General features: G+C 46.5%; 1 protein-coding gene across 1 annotated transcript; it reads left to right on the plus strand.

Annotated features, from left to right (window-relative positions):
* Nucleotides 1-445: 445 nt before the first annotated feature.
* LOC125760003 (uncharacterized) lies at nucleotides 446-11,232 on the plus strand. The gene is made up of 3 exons (XM_049419550.1): nucleotides 446-456; nucleotides 3,789-4,019; nucleotides 10,177-11,232. The coding sequence occupies exons 1-3, from the start codon at nucleotides 446-448 to the stop codon at nucleotides 10,277-10,279; spliced, it is 345 nt and encodes a 114-aa protein (XP_049275507.1). The 3' UTR covers nucleotides 10,280-11,232.
* Nucleotides 11,233-19,437: the final 8,205 nt, after the last annotated feature.

Consider the following 19,437-nt stretch of genomic DNA (forward strand, 5'->3'; position numbering starts at 1 on the left):
GAGGAGCTGTCTATGCCGCATGGTTTAGCCTTGAGCAAAGCGTCACGATGCGATTGAAGTCTGCGTATATTAAGTAGTCGTGTACATGACATGGGTTCGCCAGACAAGTCGGCCACGCTGTGGTGCCCAAGGGTAGCTTATGCTACGATGTATATAAACCCTACGTTATACTCCGATGACAGTGCATTGATGAGTAACTCAGGGTACGAAATGCAAAGCATGATAACTGAATCGGACAAGGAAAGCAGAACGGCAAGGCTGAAAATTAATATGCAGAAACCTAAAGTAATGTTCAACGGTATCAGAAGAGAACGACGCTTTGGGATGTGTAGCGAGGCACTAGATGTGGTAAAGGAATACGTAGATCCCCCATAGTGGGTTGAGCTATTCCCCTAACGAACCAACCAATACGTCTGATTAAAGGTAGTGACCACAGATCCGAACCATGAGGCTCAAGTAACGAGAAGAGTAATAATGGCGTGGAACGCGTATGGCAGGCATTCGGAGTTGCCATTATCACTCAAGAGAAAAGTATATAGCAGCCGTAGGTCAGTAGTACCTACCTATGGCGAAGAAACATGGAGGCTTACGAAAAGGGTTCAACTTAAATTGAGAGAGAGCCATGGAATGAAAAATCATAGGTGCAATCTTAAGTGCCAAGGAGAAAGGAGGTAGGGTTGGGGAACATATGCGTGTTAAGGACATATTAGTCGAAATCAAGGAGAAATAGGCATAGGCAGGGCATGTAGCGAGAAGGCATGATAGCCGCTGGTCATTAAGAGCAACAGACTGGATTCCAGAAGAAGGAAAGCGCTCCAGAGCGAGGCAGGTCGTTAGGTGGGTAGATGAGAGTAAGAAGCTCATGGGGATAACTTGGCTGCAGCGAGCACAGGACCGGGTTAATTCGAGAAAATGGGGGAGGTATTTGCTGCAGTGAGCCTAATCAGGCTGATGATGATGCTCGGACGTAACATAGGCACTCACTTTCAAGCGCAGAATGTTCGGGTTTATGGAGGATAAATGCACGGCGCAGCGATCTGACTTGCATATCGTAAGGAACGTTCGATGGTGTATTCCTGCTGAGTTGAGCAACGCTACAAAAAATCCCGCACTGTCGACGTTTATTTCATTGTTGCAAGTGCTGTTGGGAGTATGCGGCTGCAGTCAATATTAGGTGACTGGAATAGACAGTTAACCAACATTAGCCAGTTAGAGCTAGCATTACTGGAACTAGCTAGCACTAACTGGTATTATCCAGTTCTTGCGAACATTACGCAGCATCAGCCACCGCTAGCGAATATTAGCACCCCCTGGCTGACAGTTAGCCAACATTAACCAGTGCAAGTCAACTCGAGCCAGTACTTGCTATTATGTAGCAGCGGCGGCATCCATGGTGTTGGCGAGCACTTCGCCAACACCAGGAAGCACTGAGGAACAGTATTCGCAATGCCCACGAACTATAGGTGGCGCGCCGTGCTTTTCAAGATGGCGCCAGGAGGAGGGTCAAACCGTTTGTTAGCATAGGAACAGATAGGACGTGCAAACGTGCGGCCCGTGCCACTTTCACCGGATGAAGTCATGAGCTGCGCTGAAACGGCTATGAGACTAAAATACTTTCCCAAACCACGGAAAGTTCTAAGTACTCGCCACCTAATTATTTGCTGCGGTGTGAAAGGTTATATTTCAGCTCCGTTACCGTGCATAACGATGCTTCGAGAAATCCTGTGCGTGCGACACAAAACTGCATGAATTAGAATTGACGTATGAGCTGAATGGCACTCCGAGGTAGTACGTACCGAGCCTGCCTGACGGATTTGAGGCAGTAGTAGGCCGCCAGCGAGTAGCGCCATCGCTGCTGCACGGGACCACACGTTTATAACGTGGTGATGGTTTGCAAACATAATACGCCGTCGTCATTACTTGCCCACTCGGGAACGCGGAGTTACGTCTTCAACGGAACACAAGCATTTAACATCCCATTCAGTAGCGCTTGTGTCACAGTCATGCTGAGACTCTAGCCGTGTGCAATTCACTTCACTCGCATGTTGCAGGTTCGATCAGCACGATCGATACACGAATTTTGAAAAGAATGCACACGTATGCTTTTCGCAACGTCGAAGAAGTTAGCCGAGAGGCGTGGATTGTGGCCGTGACTGCATGTTCCATCGCTCTAACCATTTCGCTTCGCTGGTAGAGCTAGAGCGTGTTGGCGGCATACGGCGCTCCATAATATCCACAATAATTGTGATACATGCAATGCACAAGAGGTACTATGCTTTTATTTTGATCTCACTCAAGGATATTCTACATTAAATACAATCAAAGTGACTTACGAGCGTGAAAGAACATTAACGCACGTGGCGACCTGAAGCGCAACTCGTTCCTCGTGAGTTAGCAGCTGGTGGTTCACCGTCGCTGTCACTCTCGGTGCTTTCAGTCTTCTACGTCCAGTGAAAAATCCTCGTCGTCAAGATGGTTTCTTTCAACATCACTGCTGAAAGCAATCTGAAGAATTTCCACCGCCGAACGACTTCGACCATTCCGCGTCACAATGTTTACAATTAGAGAGACGTCTGGGCGCGGAGAACATTTTTGTTTCAGACCGGTCAACAAGCAAATCGCTTGCAGTGTGCTGCCACCTATCAACAAACGTACAAAAACAAGCGGCGCAGCGGTGGCTATGAAACCCAACACACTGGCGAAGAACGGCGTGGATGGAAAGCGTTCGCTCCACGAAAGGCGTCGAGCAGACACGTCCTCGAATGATTGAAACGTCGCTCGCACGATTCGTAACAGCGCTTTGCTGACAAAGGATAGATGCCATATTTTAATGTATCGCCAACTTGAGATCGGTCAGTTATACAAGAGCACATAGCGAGCCCGCGCGATCTCCCGCGTACAGTGTTATGGGACTCATGCACTACAAGAAACACTCAACTGAATATGTCAGACGATAACATTTAACTAACATACGTGGCTACAGAAAGCCTCGCGAAGCTGATGGTATATGTGTACGCTCTGGGCTAGCATTGAAAGCGCGAGTTGCCACGTATTTTCACGAAAACTTCGCGTCTAGCAAGAACGAATCAGATTTCTCGTGTCACGGAGGGCCCGGTTTGTTCACTAATGCAGGGAACATGCAAAGTCGTAGTGTTCCTTTCTTGCCAACGCGTTAACACTGAGGCTAGCAGAGCCGAACAAGGGAGCGACTGCGTAGTAGTGCTGCCATTTTGTCGTCTACTAACCCTCCTCGAGAGGACGCTCCTGAATTCCGCTTGGCGGCGCGACAGTCTATGGGCATTGCGAATAGCGGGCAGTGGCGAAACTTGGCTAGTGCTGGATAAGATTATCAAGCCAAAATTAGCACGAACTAGCCAACAACACGCGATACTTATTAGCCAACACTTAGCCATCACTAGGCAATATTAGCAAGCACAAGCCACCACTGAACCACCAGGGGCAGGCAGCACTAGCCAACATTAGCAAGTACTGTTACCACAGTTACGCTTGTCATCGTAATAAACTTAGCAAATTTCGGTGAACTGTCCATTAGAACCAGAGTTATATTTTAATAACTGCAACGAACGATAAGACATGTTTCTAATCACTAGGCATGTTCTTCCGAAGTGCTACTGCTAAACATTGGGCCATATGTTTTCCATATCTAGTGAATGCCCTTGGTATGGTATCATGCTATCGCATCTTCCTTAAATCAACGCAGCTTCTTTTGCTATGTATTTAGTGGTAAATGCACGTTTTTCACGCAACTGAAACTAAAACTAACGCAGTGACGCGCCGGAGCACAGCGGTCAGCGGCGGGGTGATGTAGGCGAAGTACTGGCCGACTTCAAGCTGCACCATCCGGCTGTGCGCAGCTATGCACAGCTAGCCACGAGCTTGGAGCCGCTGGATGCGCTGCGCGAGGTCACCGTGGCCAGCACGAGGGGGGACCACTACGGCAGCCTTGAGTCGCTGGTCAACTTTGTACACATAAAGCCAATGAATCACGCTAGTCAGAGGTGAGCAGTTTTTAAATAAATAAATAAATAAATAATATATATATATATATATATATATATATATATATATATATATATATATATATATATATATATATATATATATATATATATATATATATTCATTCATCCGTGAACCGTCACACGCTTCCCTCTCCCCCCAAGAGAGGGTCAAATTATTGGGACAACAGTAACGGCGTAGTTTGCGTAGAGCTGAGCTTTCCTTTGTTTGGGTGCCAAGGTATTTCGTAGAGTACCAGCTCACCAACTTGAAGATTTTGTGGCAGGAATGTTTTGTCATAATTCATCTTGTTCTTCTCATGGTAGGCGAGCGTGTTCTTGACTGCATTCTTCCTTGCATCTGGCACACCTTCCTTTGTCGTGTCTAGAAAGGTCTCGTAACAAGGTGTATACGTTAGGTAGAATGGTGGATATCTGGTTACTTCATGTGGGGTTCTGTTATATTCTTGAACAACGTCCGAAAGATGTTTGACCCAAGACTTCTGTGGCTGTTCATTCATTTTGCACTTTAGTCTTATCACAATGCTCTGATTCGTGTGTTCGTTCATGTCATTGCAATGAGGGTGATGGGAGGACGTGAATAACTGGTGGACGTTGTTGCGCTTTAGGAACTGCTTGAGCTTGCCTGCAGTGAAAGCTGGTCAACGATCAGAAAGGAAGTTCTTTGGCTTCCCTGCAGCGAAGATGGTGGCGAGGCACGAAATGTATGCGTCACACGTTTAATTTTTGTGAGGAAACGCCCAGACATACCGAGTAGCTTGGTCTATCGCCAAGTGAACAATTTCCTTCGCGGAGTCGTATCCCGACAAACAACCTATAGTTTCCATCGCCAAAAGATCGAAGGGCTGTTCTGCGTGTGGTAGCGACTCGAGCGATCCGAATCTCTTGGTTTTAGGTTTATTGCATCGGTGGCATATGTCGTAGTGTCGGACGTAGGATGAAACGTCTGTGATGATTTCGGACCAATAATAGTGAAGTGACAACAACCCCAGAGTTGTCTTTACTCCTACGTGTCCGAACTGGTGGTGTGCTTTCTGCAGAAGTTTCATTCATAGCTTTTAAAGAACGTAAACTTTGCGAATTCCTTTACGTGTCACAACAGTGACCCCGTTTTCAGTAGTGTACTTGCAGCGAGGGTGATCATCCTGGTAACCTCGGAGTTCTGGTAACGAAAGGAGATGAACTACAAGACTCCGAGAAAATGCATCTGCCTCGATGTTTTCGCGCTGCCTTTTTGGTGTCGATGTTGGCGTGATACATAGACAGCTTCAGAGACCATCGAAACAGACGGTCCTGGGGATTTTCGATGTTTTTCGGTCACTGTAGGGCAGCGTGATCGATGACAACAATGGTCTTCCATGGAGATAGCAATGCCACTTCTCAACACTATAGCTAGGCATTCAAGCTCTCTTATGGCAGAATTTAATTCGTGCGTTAGTAGCTTGCGCGAGTGATAAGCGACAGGGTGTTCTTTACCATCATCATCACATGCTTCAGGACTGCGCCGATGCCGACGTGAGATGCGTCGCAATAAAGTACGCATGGTTTCTCGCAAGAAAATATTGTTAAAACTGGCTCTTCGGTCATACGATTTTTCATTTCCTCAAAAGCTTGTTTGCAAGAAGCGTCCCATTCCCACGGTGTGTCCTTCTTCAACAATTTTGCAAGTGGGAAAACTACATCACTGAAATGTGGTATAAACTGGCGGCAAACGTTGGTGGTGCCGAGAAAACGCTGCAGCTCTTTCGCAGTTCTTGGTCTTGGGAATCGCAATACCGCTTCTATATTGCTCCGTTTAGGCGATACTGTACTGTGAGACACCCTGTGACCCATATATTCAATAGAATCTTGGGCAAAGTGACATTTCTTTAGCTTTTGTTTGATATTCTCCTTTTTTAGAGCTTGCGGTAGAGCTTGGAGGTGATTTAGGTGCTCATGAAATGTGTCGGAGAAGGCTACGATATTATCAAAGTAATTAACGACGTTTTTCAAGTTATGTTTTCTTATGACTGATTTGACAGCTCCTTAGAATGAAGCAGGAGCTTTCCTCAAACGGAAAAGCATAAGAAGCCATTCATAATTGCCGTTCGGCGTGACGAAAGCTGTTTTTGGGCTGTCGTCTGGGTTCATTTTGACATGCCAGTAGGCTGATGTAATATATAATGCTGAAAAATATTTCCATTTTCCCAGGTAGTCCAGCACATCAACGATGCGGTGGATAGGTTGGTAGTCAGGCACAGTGAGAGCAATAAGCTTTCGGCAATCAATGCATAAGCGAGTACGCCCGTCGCCTTTCTTCCCTGCAAGACTAACAGGAGCTGCGTATGCTGAAAAAGAGAGACGCACTACACCTTGCTTCAGAAGTAAGTCCACTTGCCTGACAATTTCCTCTTTGTCTGCTGGGAGCATCGATACGGTGGTCTGTGAATCGGGACGTTGTTGCTGAAGGCGATGCGATGTCGTTCATCCGCAGTACATCCGAAGTCCATCTGAAACTTTGAGAAAATGTCCTCGTAACTGTGAGGCACATCTCTCAAAGCAACTTGTTGCGACGTCGGAAGGTGCGTGACACCAAAGCACTCAAGAGGGGATGTATCCTCACCGAAGACGTACTTTCGATTTCCGAAGGGGGTGTGCAGAACTTCGTTGTCTTGAAGCAAAGTCATGGTGTTAGAATTCAGTGAATGGTTGAAAAAGGAGGCGTTGTCCAGGCCTAGCAAGAATTCAGTCTTCATTCCTTGGAGAACGTGTGCTTGAACTGCCTGCTTTATCTTCCCTATTTTCAATTGTATGTGTACGCGGCTCAAAGCTTTTGTTGTTGAGGTGACTTGTTGGACACTGATGCATGGATCTTTGAGCAATTGCAGCTTGAGTTCTCTGAACACAACGTCACTGATATAGGTCAACACAACGTCACTGATACGTCACTGAACACAACGTCACTGATACAACTCTGGATACAGTGGCCCCTGTATCCAGAGTTGCGTTCACCAAGTGTTCGTTCACACGTGCACCAAAACGTATTAGTGCAGCTATGGGTCGCCCTCTTCGTTTCCCTGGTCGTCAGCAAGAGCAGAGATCCTTTCACGATGTGGGCACTCATTGTGCCAGTGAAGCTCATTTGGCAAACCAGCATATGCACACTGTCGGCACTCACTACGAGGGGTGCGCATCGGTCCTGCAGGCCAGGGGCGTAGCCAGAAATTTTTTTCGGGGGGGGGGGTTCAACCATACTTTATGTATGCGCGTGCGTGCGTTTGTATGTGCGCGTGTATATATACGGAAGCAAAACTGAAAAATTTGGGGGGGGGGGGGTTGAACCCCCCCCCCTTGGCTACGCCCCTGCTGCAGGCTTCCATCGTCGATGAGGCTCCCGTTGCACAGGTTGCTGCTTCGACGAGCGTTGGGAAGCATGACTTTGGACGGAGACTTCCGCTTGGAATGAAGCAGCATGCCACTTGGCTAGGGTATAAAGCGTCAATCCAGTGAGACGCCTTTCGATCTCTTCAGGCACGCCGTCGGTCAAGCCTGATGTTATATGAGCGTCCTTCTGTTCTGCGAGGCGACCAAGGCGCGTCTTTTCCTCGTAGTAGTGCCAGCTGCGTTGTTCTTTTCTGAGTCCGCAGTGTATGAATTGGCGGAATGGGTGGCCTATGGGCTCAGCAAATCGCTCTTTCGTGCTTTGTTTGATGCCTATATATATGTAGTCGAGGAAATGAACGAGTACACTAACGAAAATTGCCTATTTTTACTCATTTACGTTTCGGCCGTGGCACGGCCAAAACGTAAATGAGTAAAAATATGCACGATCGCGGCGCGCGATCGTGCTGCCCATATCTGGCGCTTTGCCAAGCAGACCGATAGAGACCGTTGGTCGTTGAGCCGGAAGACACGGCGTGATATGGATGATGTTGTCTTTGTAAAGAAAAATGTGACGAAACGAGAACGTGCTCTGCTACTTGAAACAAAAAACTGGACCAAAAGGGCAAAATAATAATAATAATAATAATAATAATAATAATAATAATAATAATAATAATAATAATAATAATAATAATAATAATAATAATAATAATAATAATAATAATCTTTACTTCTCCTTTCGAAAAAAAATAGTACATATATTAGGCCTACCAAAGCCACATAGGGCTTGCACAGTGCCTGGCAGTAGCGGAAAACACCAGTAGTCTGAAGTCATGCATTTGCATATAAAAACAAACAGCAAAGGAGAGAGAACAACCAACTTTTAAGTCTTAAGATAATAAATAAATAAATCGTCTGAGAGCTTTTTTTAACTTATGTTTTGTCCGAGTGCGCTGTACACTTGGGGGCAACTTAATAAAATAAAGAGGAACGTATTGCAGTGACGTATTCTATTTCCATACCTTGTGTGACGCCTGGGTACTAGGAAGGGATCCTTCCATTCCAAAATACAAGTATGTGTGGCACAACAACGGTCGGGTACTCGTTCGCAAAGCGGACGGTGAACAGGAGGCGGTGATTTCCACCGGGGATGATTTAGATAAACTCGGCTAAGAGTCGTGTGGTTTGCTAAAGCTATGGCAGGTGCAAACGTTGATACCTATGTATCACCCCAATTATGTAAGCAATGCATCGGGAAAGCGTTCCTAAAATCATTTAAATGCTTTAGCCTTATTATTCGTTCCGTTACAAACAACAAACCCGATCTGTGTTTTTTTCCTTGAACAACTCTGATTTTCATTTTATGCAATATCATTAACAGAAATATAGTGTACGGACGATCTAGATGTTTTCTGCCTTCCATCTTACAATACTTTTTATTTAAATCGTTCCTATGCACGTGGTGGCGGTGTATGCATCTTGATTAAGGAAGCATTTACTTGTGAGTTATTACCCGAACTTTCAATCAACACACATTACTGTGAAATGCTGTCGATTAAAGTAGACAACATAGTAATAACTGTCTGCTACGGTCCTCCCAGTGGTGCTGTATCTCCTTTTTTCCAGCAGTCTTGAATCAATTGCAGAGTTTATTAACGAAAATCGTTTTGATTTTGCGTTTGATGGTCACCATAATATTAATATGATGAATGACTTTTTGAAGGAAAAGCTTGATCTTTTACTCATGATGAATGGCCTAGTTAATGTAATTATTCTACCCACTAGGATAACTCAGAATTCCTCATTTTTAATCGATATATTTTTCACAAATATAAATTATGCAAATGTCAAAGTTGGTGTTTTCGCCTATCATATCAGCGACCTATGTTTCTGTGTTGCAAGCTACGTATACGTAGTAAGAGGCCCAAATTAACACATCTTGTGCAGAAAATTACAGAAGATAATTTATCTGGATTTCGCAATCATCAATTATCGCAGTCAATTTATCTGAGTTCCTTATCCATAAGAAATATAGCTGGTAACATAGAGGAATACTATACCATTAGTGAGAGCGTGGCAAGTGTTATAATTAAACTTAAAAATGGTACAAGATGAAGGTGGTACAGGCCTACGCACCTACATCCAGCCATGATGACTATTTAGTTGAAAGCTTCTATGAGGACGTGGAATCGGCAATTAGTAAGTTAAGAACACAGTATGCTGTACAGATGGCCCACTTCGATGCCCAGGTAGGCAAGAAGCAGCATGGAGACCAGACAGTGGGGGAATATGGCATCGGTTCTAGAAATGCCAGAGGGGAGTTATCCGTAGAGTTCGCAAAACGCAATAATATACGGACCTTGAATACCTTCTACCGAAAACGGGCGTACCGCAAGTGGACGTGGAGGAGCCCTAATGGCGAGAGTAAGAATGAAATAGACTTCATACTGTGCGCTCACCCTGTCATCGTGCAGGATGTGGAAGTGGTTTGCAGGATACGATGCAGTGACCATAGGATGGCAAGGTCTCCAATTCGCTTGAGGAAGGAACTGATTATGTCATTTTATTTCTTGGGATCTAATATTGAGTGCTTTGGAATTAATCTTACGCGAGTTTGACGCATTTTCAGGCAGTCCATCATAATTCGCACCTGAAGGGGGTATCGCCGAAATAACCGAGGTACTTGTCGTTGTTAGCACTGAGTTGGTGAAAGAAGTAGAAGTTGTTAAAGCGGCTCCAGCAGATTCTTCATCAATTCTTGTGAATCTCGCAGGGAACAGATCGAAGGCTCGAAGCTGTTCTGCCCCGTCGGCGGCACAGTGCTCCGTCAGAGGCCTTCCGTGCTCACGCTCACCGCATGCACGGGCGCCGCTTGACTGGGACGAGTGCACCATTTCACAGCGGCCGGGTGGTCTGAAAAGAAGGATTTCGTCATCGGCGACACCGGACTGGGAGGCGTCACAGCCGATCTTCGCGACGAGTAGAACAGTGCTTGCCATGCTTCGTCATTTAGATACTGTGGAAGAGCTTCCAGTGCGTAACGTTTATTTATGGACCACACAGAATAGGATTAAGTAAGCTTTCAGCGGGGTAGTGTTATTTCGCAACACTGCCATTACGTCATACAGCTGGAAGAGAGAGCTTGCTGCTCCCGCCGTATCGCAGATAGAAACTTCTTGGGCTTCGCGCGCTGAAGCGACGATATGATTTTAGGCACGACTGATTGGAGGAGGACTAATTAATGTTGGTCACCTGGGCCACTAACTCTTCACGTGCGTCGAGACCTAAGTACACTGGTGGTTTTGCATTTGGCCCGTCGAAGTGCGGCCACCGTCACCTGCCATCGAACGCACGTCTCCTAGATTAAAAACGCCATCCCGCCAGGCTTATTTTATTGCCCTAAGTAAGCATCGTTTTATGGTTTTTAAATTAGTAGGTATCGACTAATCAAAGAACACGTGTTGCTCGGCCACGACGGCCTGCCATAGAGGAGATAGGGCATGTATTGGTAATTGTAGATATTTAAGCTGGGGCGTAGTGTTCACTCTTGTGGATTAATGTAATGCTCACTGTCACCAGTGAGTTGACGGGGTCGCACAACCTTTTCTGTCTTGCCTCAGATAGCCTACTTGAAGAAGCGACAAAAGTTCACACAGGCTAGCGCGACCTACTCGCCGCTGTAACGAAGTGCCTTGCGATCGTGATGCCGTTCACGCCTGCCGGCTCCGCCATGACACCGGAAAACAAGCAGATGTGCTGTTCGCGAGCGTATTATTGGTTCACTACCAAACAGTGAGGGATCGAGCTGAAACAGCCACATTTCACTCAAGCGACCATTTGCAACTGGAGCGACCATTCGCACGACCGCGTCGGTGTGAATGAGTCCTCAGCGTACCCAGATTCAGGTGATGAATCCTGGGCATGTCCACGGGTGACAGCTGTTCCGGCACTATGATATAACACCATGTCAGGAGTGCTCGAACTTGTATGCACCAATGCGCCCTGCTGCGTTGAAAATCTGACGAAACTGTCCGCGTCCGAGTATATGGGCGCCGCAGATTGTGCCATTAGGAAAACGAGAAGCTGCACTGCTTAACGATTCCATTCTTTCAGATATTTAATTTTTATTCACGTGTTCGAGTAAATGCACGATACTGGCAATAACAAAGATCAAAGGTTAAGCGAGCAAGGGCAAATCAAAATGGCGGTAAATCGGGCTAGTTGGTTGTTCAGGATCGTCAAATAACAGCGCAAAAGACGACGGTCGTTTGTCTCTGTGTGCTCGTCCGTCGTCTTTCGCGCTGTTATTTTAAGAGCATCAGATCGAAGTACTCTTTATAACAACAGACTTGACAGTGGAATTTAATAAAACATGAACGGAATCGCTAAAGGAACAGCGAAAAATAAAACTTACGCGAGCAAGAGTACGACGAGCCGGCAGTAGAATAATTGATTTTTTAGTGAACGAAGATAATAAATATACTCATTTGTTAGACCTTGTTGGTTATACTTTTTCTTCGCTGGGCTTCTCACTTTTCAGCCTTATATGATTGATGCCAGTTTCTAGAGCAATTTTTCTTAAGCGCTCGACATTGCAGAAGGTGCATGACACACCCTCACCACATGCGATCGTTAACACTGCCTCATGTTAGATAACACGATTGCGTTATGTTAGTAAATTATTAAGGCAATCTTTAAAAAAAAATCTGGCTACAGAGTTTTTAGAAAACTATGCTGATTCTTTGAAATGCTTCGGACAGGCATGCGTGCACCAGCACCGCAAATGCTCGGAAACGGTGCACAGGTCTATATGTCTGAAAGACAATTTGCGATAAAATTATTCACCCTGCTTCTTCGTGGTTATCTTCAATTTCCTTCCCATCAGCTTTGCAATCCCGACATCTGTGGCAGCTTCTATTTAGAAACACAGTGTGGGAACTATCACGGCCGCACACTGTCGATGTTTTAGTGTACGCCATTTTTAGGTAGCTGAAATTACGTCAGAGAAAGTACCACCTACGCTGGGAACAATACATTCTGAAGCGTGTGGGCAGGTTATGCAGCCAGACTCTGGTGCGATTGGTCGACCTTAGATTAAGCCACAGAAGTGTACGTATTTGGGATAGTAAGTTCATAGCTGCTGGGGAAGCAGACCGAAAAACAAGAAAGGGGAAAGCACTGGAGGGTATTCCCTCTCTCTTCCTACTTCCTGTTTTTCGCGCTTTTTTCCCAGCTAGTGTTAGCCCCAGCTCCGAAGCGCACTCGGAAAAATGCATTTGTATGTATTCCTGCGCTCTTATAGAACTCAACAGTGAATCATGCGTACATGTTAAATCATGGAGGTGCAATGCTCACACTTGTTTTGCAAATGGAAGGTTGAGAGGTCTTCGGATATATTACCGCGTGGCGTCTCTCACAAGTTAGTATAGAAATGCCCATGAACATTACCGCCCTGAGAATTTCCCTAGGGAGATATTGCTTCGTCCTGCACTACGCGAGCGTGAATGTATGCGTGAGATTGTCGGAGTATGAATAAAATATGTATTATTTATTAGAACCTAAAGTTGCCTGCGTCGTTTCTTGACGTTTTCGCTGCACAAGTTGAGAGCGAAGGATGGGACAAAAAGCTCGTGACTTCATTCGCTCTGTTAAGTGTTTATTTGACGACACTCAGCGGCAATACGCAATGGCGACAGTCAAGGCAAAAGCACGGACTCTGAGCGCGAGCGGCGTTCTTTCAGGAAGGAGCCGAAGAGGACGACCCACTAGAAGCCGCTGGAGAGCGCAACTTATTACACAGTACCAAGGCTTCGCCGCAGCTCTATTTTCCAGAACTCGGTGACTTCGACTGCCCGTTGCGTTATTCCAATCAAAGATGCACTCATAGTGTATACCACGCGAGGCAACCCTGTATACCTCGTAAACATTAAGAAAAGTGCATCGTCGGAGAGCCTATAAGCAACGACAGTTCAAGAGCACCTTCAGGAAAAGTATCGATAAGTGTGACGTGCTTGTTGGTACATTTGATGTAAGTGGTGAACTGCTGTACGACGGGGCAAGAAAGGCATTACACGTGTGGACCTGCAACGCGGTCAAACCACTCTTTGCGCGTGGCGGTATCTTGAGTGGTTACAATAATTGACCTCACGCGCAAAATGAGTCAGATACCTCGGACCATACACGGTACTTCGACGTCTCGGCGCACTCGACTACGATGTTGCCCGCGACGGCATGCCGAACTCTCAGGCATCATTCACACAGCCGTCAAACGCTCCGTCGCGTCACCGTCACGGTACCGCGTTTCGTTAGGGGCTGGGTTTTCCTAGTCGTTTTCTTTTAAACAACGGGTTGACAATGACGTAGAGCACCGTTGTCAACCCGTTTTAGGGGAGAAAACGACTAGGGAATCCTAGTCGAGGAAAACGACTTGGAAGTCCGACCAAGATTCAGGGCCGTTTCATTGAGCTTTGTGCGTCGTTGCCTTGTTTTAAAGGGGTCATGAACCACTTTTCCAAGTAATGATCTAATGACCTCAGTATCGGAGTTTACTGCCTCCCGAATCGATTGCCGCAAAATTACTGAGGAGTGCAGCGCCGGCAAGTGGCGGCACCCCGTGGCAAGAAGCGCATCTGATCCTAACGCCGCTCTCGATTTACGTCGGCTATCGGCCAATAAGCATGCTATGTCTCCTGCGACGTAAACCGGCAGATCCGCGACGACAACGGGCAGACGCCCCGCCCACCGACGAGAGTGAGAACCAGCCTCTGTTTGAAAAGAGGGCGCCTGAGAAAACGGCAACTTCTCGCGCCGCTTGTGGCCTTTACGCGGCGCGCACGACTGTAATATTTGGCAGAGCAGTTCATAGCCGTGTCAGCTTTCCGCAGGATGTGTTTTTTCAACAAGCCCAAGGGGTGCTTCACACTTTCTGATAAAACGCTTTCTTTCTCTTGCTCACCACAATGCTCGGCGACCTACCGGACCGTGGCCAGAAAACCTTGCTGCCGTACATGAGGCATGTAGCCATATTTAGGAGCCCTTTCCAAAGCACCATTTTCAACACGCACAGTTTCTTAAAAGAGAAAGGTAAAAGTGAGCGCGAAATTGTGGACGCTTTCCCACTTAATTTTTATTTATACAGGTCTGGTCTGGTGCCATGGGCCTATGCCATGGTGCCTGTGGGCTATTTTTGTCAGGAATCTGAAAATATTGATCAATTCTTGCTTACCTGCCGTCGATTCATTAGGCATAGGCAAAAGCATATCGAAATGCTATTCAGAAACTTAAGAATTTGTCGGAATTCTCAAAATATTATGTCCCTTGGGGCGGCTTCTGTTGGCTTCAGCAACAGGAACGTCTGCTCAGCCCTATGCGAATTTCTTGGTGAGACACGAAGAATTCCTTGTTAACTTATTCCTGAACAAAATTTGGTACTCCAGAATTCCTTTCATTCGTTCATTGTTTCTCATATATCCATATCCATTATTCCATATCGACAAGTCATTCTTAAGTTTTCGTTTATTCTTTCGGCAATTGACTTATGCCTCATTCTTTAGCTAAAAAAATCTTTTTGAATATCTTATTAACCGCCGGTTTCATGGCCGATCCCATGTAGTGGGTAAGAGCCAACACAAGGAACAAGCAAGCAAGCAAGCAAGCAAGCAAGCAAGCAAGCAAGCAAGGAAGGAAGCAAGCAAGCAAGCAAGCTTTCTTCATCCATAAAGCAGGGGGCAAGTGCGTCAGCGGGCCTTCCATTGTTCTGTCTGACGCAGAGATTGACTATCTCAAAAGTTTTATTTAATGCATCGTTATGTATGTACACTCGCAGATCTCTGTTTTTAATGTATTTTAGATTATTCATTGGGTTTAAGCCTTCGCACGCGAAACGTCCATCAGTTGTTACGTTTTTGTTTATGCGTGCGCCTAGTGCTTTTTGATTCCTGCACGCGTGCTCTGTGGGAAAACCGTGCTTCGGCGTCTAAAGCCGCCAAGGAAAAGAGACGCAAAACCGAGCATCCATGGCAATGATTGGTTGGTTTGTTGGTTGTTCCTTCGTACTGTGGCGCAACCCACCGCGGGGATCGGCCATGAAACGCGCGGTACCTTGTTTTAGAAATGAAGTTGTTTGTATTCTATATATTTTTGAAAACAGAATTCCCGAAATAACTCATTGGTAGGGAAAAAATAATAATAAACCAATATGGTTGAAAAATAGGGTGTAGTTAGGCAACCTTAATATTCAATTCGTTTTGTCTCACGTAGGAAATCACATACGGCATTACAAACGTTCCTGTGGCCAAAACCCAGTACGGTAGCACTAAAAGAAAGAACCACCGTAATTGATAAATTTAAGCCCATCCTTCGGAGGGGTTCGTCTAGAAATATTTCACCGGAGAGCTGTTAAGGTCGAGGTTGGCCGTGTGTTGCAGATAGAAAATGACCATTATCATGAGCCGGCAGGCGCCATCTTTGTCCTCCACTTCATCACTTTCCTCTTCTTCCTTTTCTGCTTCGCTACCACAAGACGTGCGCCGATTTGTCAGGACAGCGATGCAATAACTTGATGGGTGAGTGAACGAATAGAAAGAGAGATAAAGGAAGAGAAAGAAAGAAAGAAAGAAAGAAAGGAAGAAAGAAAGAGAAAAAGAGAAGGAGAATTTCTCGGCGAAAAAAATTTTGCCGAGGCGAGATTCGAACTCGCGTACCCAGACCCGAATGCGAGCACCCTAACCACTCGGATATCCAGGCACGGTGGCAGAGCAGAGCATAGCCCTGTATAGTATGCACAGCAAGGTGGTGGGAAAGGGAACTGTGAGGGTGAGGAGATATGTGAGGGTTAGAGGGAGGGAAAGGAGGTTGGGAGAACGAGTACAGACAGAGATGGAGATGGAGACAGAAAGAGATAGGAACAGAGAAATATATAGAAAGACAGGGAAGAAACAGAGAAAGCGATAGAAGGCGAGAGACTGACTACAGAGAGAGAGAGAGAGAAATGAAGACATATAACGAAATAGAAAAAAAAAGAGAGAAGCAAAAAGAGTAAAAGACAGAAAGGCAGAAAAAAATAGACAGAGAGATAAAGAGTGAGAAAGAAACAGATAAACAGACAAAAACATGGCTGATCCCTCCGTCATAGGAATCGGTATAACACGAAAGTGAAACGTGTCTTCACAGAAGTAGTGCTTATTGTGTAGTGATATATGAGAGCTTGTACAATGTCTATTCATATTTTGCAGCTATAGCACCGTTTGACGAGGATGCAGCCATGTTGACAGCATGTCTCTATCGCGATGACTAACGCCCATGATCACGATTAAACCGTTGTGGTAGCTGACGGTGCGAACATATATTTGGACACAGCGAATCGTGAATCCCGCGTAAGGATGATATCAACAAGCTCATAATCAACGCTGGTACCCGGTATGCACTTCTTCAAAGCGTCGTCAATTAAGGAGAGAAACGGCACGGTGTGCGCTTTCTAGTAATGGGTAGTAGACGCCTGTGCTCATGCATACATAACACACACCGCGCTTCAGCAACACGGGAGGTAGAGGTTCGTAGCCTGAGCCGCAAACGCGTGCGTCCCGCTGGCCTCCGTCTCGCAGGCGCTGCTCTCGCTCCACCAGGGCATGACATTCGCCCGTCGAAATCGCGTCCTTTCTGCAACGCATATTGCAGCAGTTTTGTTAGTCGGCGCTCTCGCAAGTGAAGCAGTCGGTGGCGGAGAAATCCCGTTGGTGCACGTGGAATCTGCACTACTCCGATGAGCCGACGCACGCTAACACGAAGCCAAAGGCAAAGAACATAACTTCGTCAAGGGTGCCTCGGCGACGCCAGTGCGGCCAGTCTACCTCTCTGGTATCGAGACGCTTTAACCATGACCTGAGATATCGCGTGCAATCTCGGAGTAAGCGCTAGTAAGTGTCGATCGTGAAGCATTACTTCTTTTCACCTCTCACAGACGGCGGCACCGCCCCGCTCCGCCCGCCGCGAAAGAGAATGTGTGAAAGATATAAGGCGCGTTCGCGCCGTGCCTAGCATCTCCCGAGATGGCTTAGTGGGTAGGGCGTCGGGCGCTTGCCATCGCGGCCGCAACGTCGTGGGTTCGATTCCCAGCGGGGTATCTTCTTCTTAGTTTTCTTCTTTCTCACCCGTAGGTGTCCATTTTAACAACGTCATATCCGTGACGGATGTACTTGGTGGACCCCGGCATAAAACACTTTCGTGTTAAAAGAGATAATGTGACAGACAGACTACACAGAAATATAGGTAAAGAAATAACAAACGTAAGAACCAGATAAAAAGATAGAAGGCGACAGACGGACTACGCACAGAGAGAGATAGAGAAACACGAATTAAAGGGAAGAAAGCGAGAAAAAGAAAGAGTGAGAGAGAGAAATAGACGGGTAAAGAAAGAGATATAAAGCAACGTACACAAAAAAAGAACATAGAAAAAAAAAGAGAGAAAGCACAGCCATTTGTAGTACAGTATAGCAAGTATAGTTTCCCGCGTGGCGTAGAAAAACAATTATCTTAATGAACCAGGACGCGTTCTATTCGTGATCTTCTTCGTCTTCGCCCTCTGCTACCTCTCCTGCTTCTAGCCGACCAGCTCTGCCGTGACCCAGCCTCGCGCGATTTAGTGGAAGCTGCACAATTTTTAACACGAAAGTGAGCGGGTTCGTTTCTCTCGGGTTGCTCCGCCCCCCGCGCGGGGCACTTCCGGTCGGCGTTCGTTTTTCTCGGGCTGGGCGGTTCTGGCTACCCGCGGGGAGCCCACAGGTCGCCAGAAGCTTCAAGGACAATTTAGTTGTGGGTGCTCTCTCGAAGATTTTGGGCTAGCAGACGCCGAAAAGAGACGATGCGCGCTCGCCGCCATCTTTCTGAGGACTCGACGGATTGCAATGCGGGCGCTTGGGGACTACACCTTCGCTTGTCATTACGCTCGGCCTTCTAAAGGCCGTTCCGCCGTGCGAGATGGCGCGATTACGAGTGGCGGCGAGCATTTCAAGCTAATGTTTCTTGTTTTAAAGACGATAGTCTTTCTTGGGGAACTTAAACGCAGAAATTTGGCCTGTCTTTCTGTCTGTCTTTTTGTTTGTCGGCACGTCCCTCGATTCAGCCACTCGGCCAAAGTTGAACCACTTGCACAAGGGCCAGCCATCGTGAACGGCTCACTAGGTTCATACTTGTGTACATGGTTGATCAAAAAGCAAACATTACGCATATCTGAGACGCGACATCACTAGGTAAGTATTAGGTGGTCTGTTCCTTTAATAGAAAATACATAGATACGTAATTCTAGAGACCCTAGTTTCTTAAGCTGCGCTGAAAATGCGACTGCGCCGAAACTTGGCTTCCTCCGTGCCCTCTGCGCGAGCTCATTGTTGTGTTTCGGTTTCAGTTCACTATTGCACTGTACGAGTGCCATGGGGCGCCGCTCTGGCATTCCTGCTTTACCCAGGCGGTTTCGTGTCTGGCGTTGGTAAGGCGTGCGTTAGCCGTCGTCGCTCGTCCGTTTGACGGTGCGCGCTCGCTGTGTGCTTGTGCGACGCGATGTTTTACGACTCGGGATGTTCGTGCGTAGTGCTTTGTTGCTCGAATGCTTCCAGAACAAGTCCCGGAGTATATGTGCCGGCCCCCAAAAGAACAACAGGTGAGCGTGCCCTTTGAGTTGCGGCTTTCATTGTGTCAGTTTGAATTCACGTTCATACCGAGTAGCTGTTCTCTGCAGTGGGGCTACAGTTATTGTTTTCAAAAATGACTGATTCGAAAAGGGCACGATGCTGCGTTTAAATCGTTATACGAACAAGCAGCGGACATGAAGCCCATGCGACGTAACTATATATTTACAGGCTTACAACTCTCACAGAACCGCGTGCTTGAATATGTGCTTTGCATTTATCTCCGGTTAATTACTCGTCATCGCCTATAACCGCGTTTTTAAGGCTGTAGGTAAATGTATAAAAACTTGTGCTGCTCTGAGACGAACAAACGAATTCACTTTTGCACGAGTCGACGGCGCTCTTCATCTGAT

This window comes from Rhipicephalus sanguineus, chromosome 9 (genome assembly GCF_013339695.2).
Source record: "Rhipicephalus sanguineus isolate Rsan-2018 chromosome 9, BIME_Rsan_1.4, whole genome shotgun sequence".
NCBI lineage: Eukaryota > Metazoa > Arthropoda > Arachnida > Ixodida > Ixodidae > Rhipicephalus > Rhipicephalus sanguineus.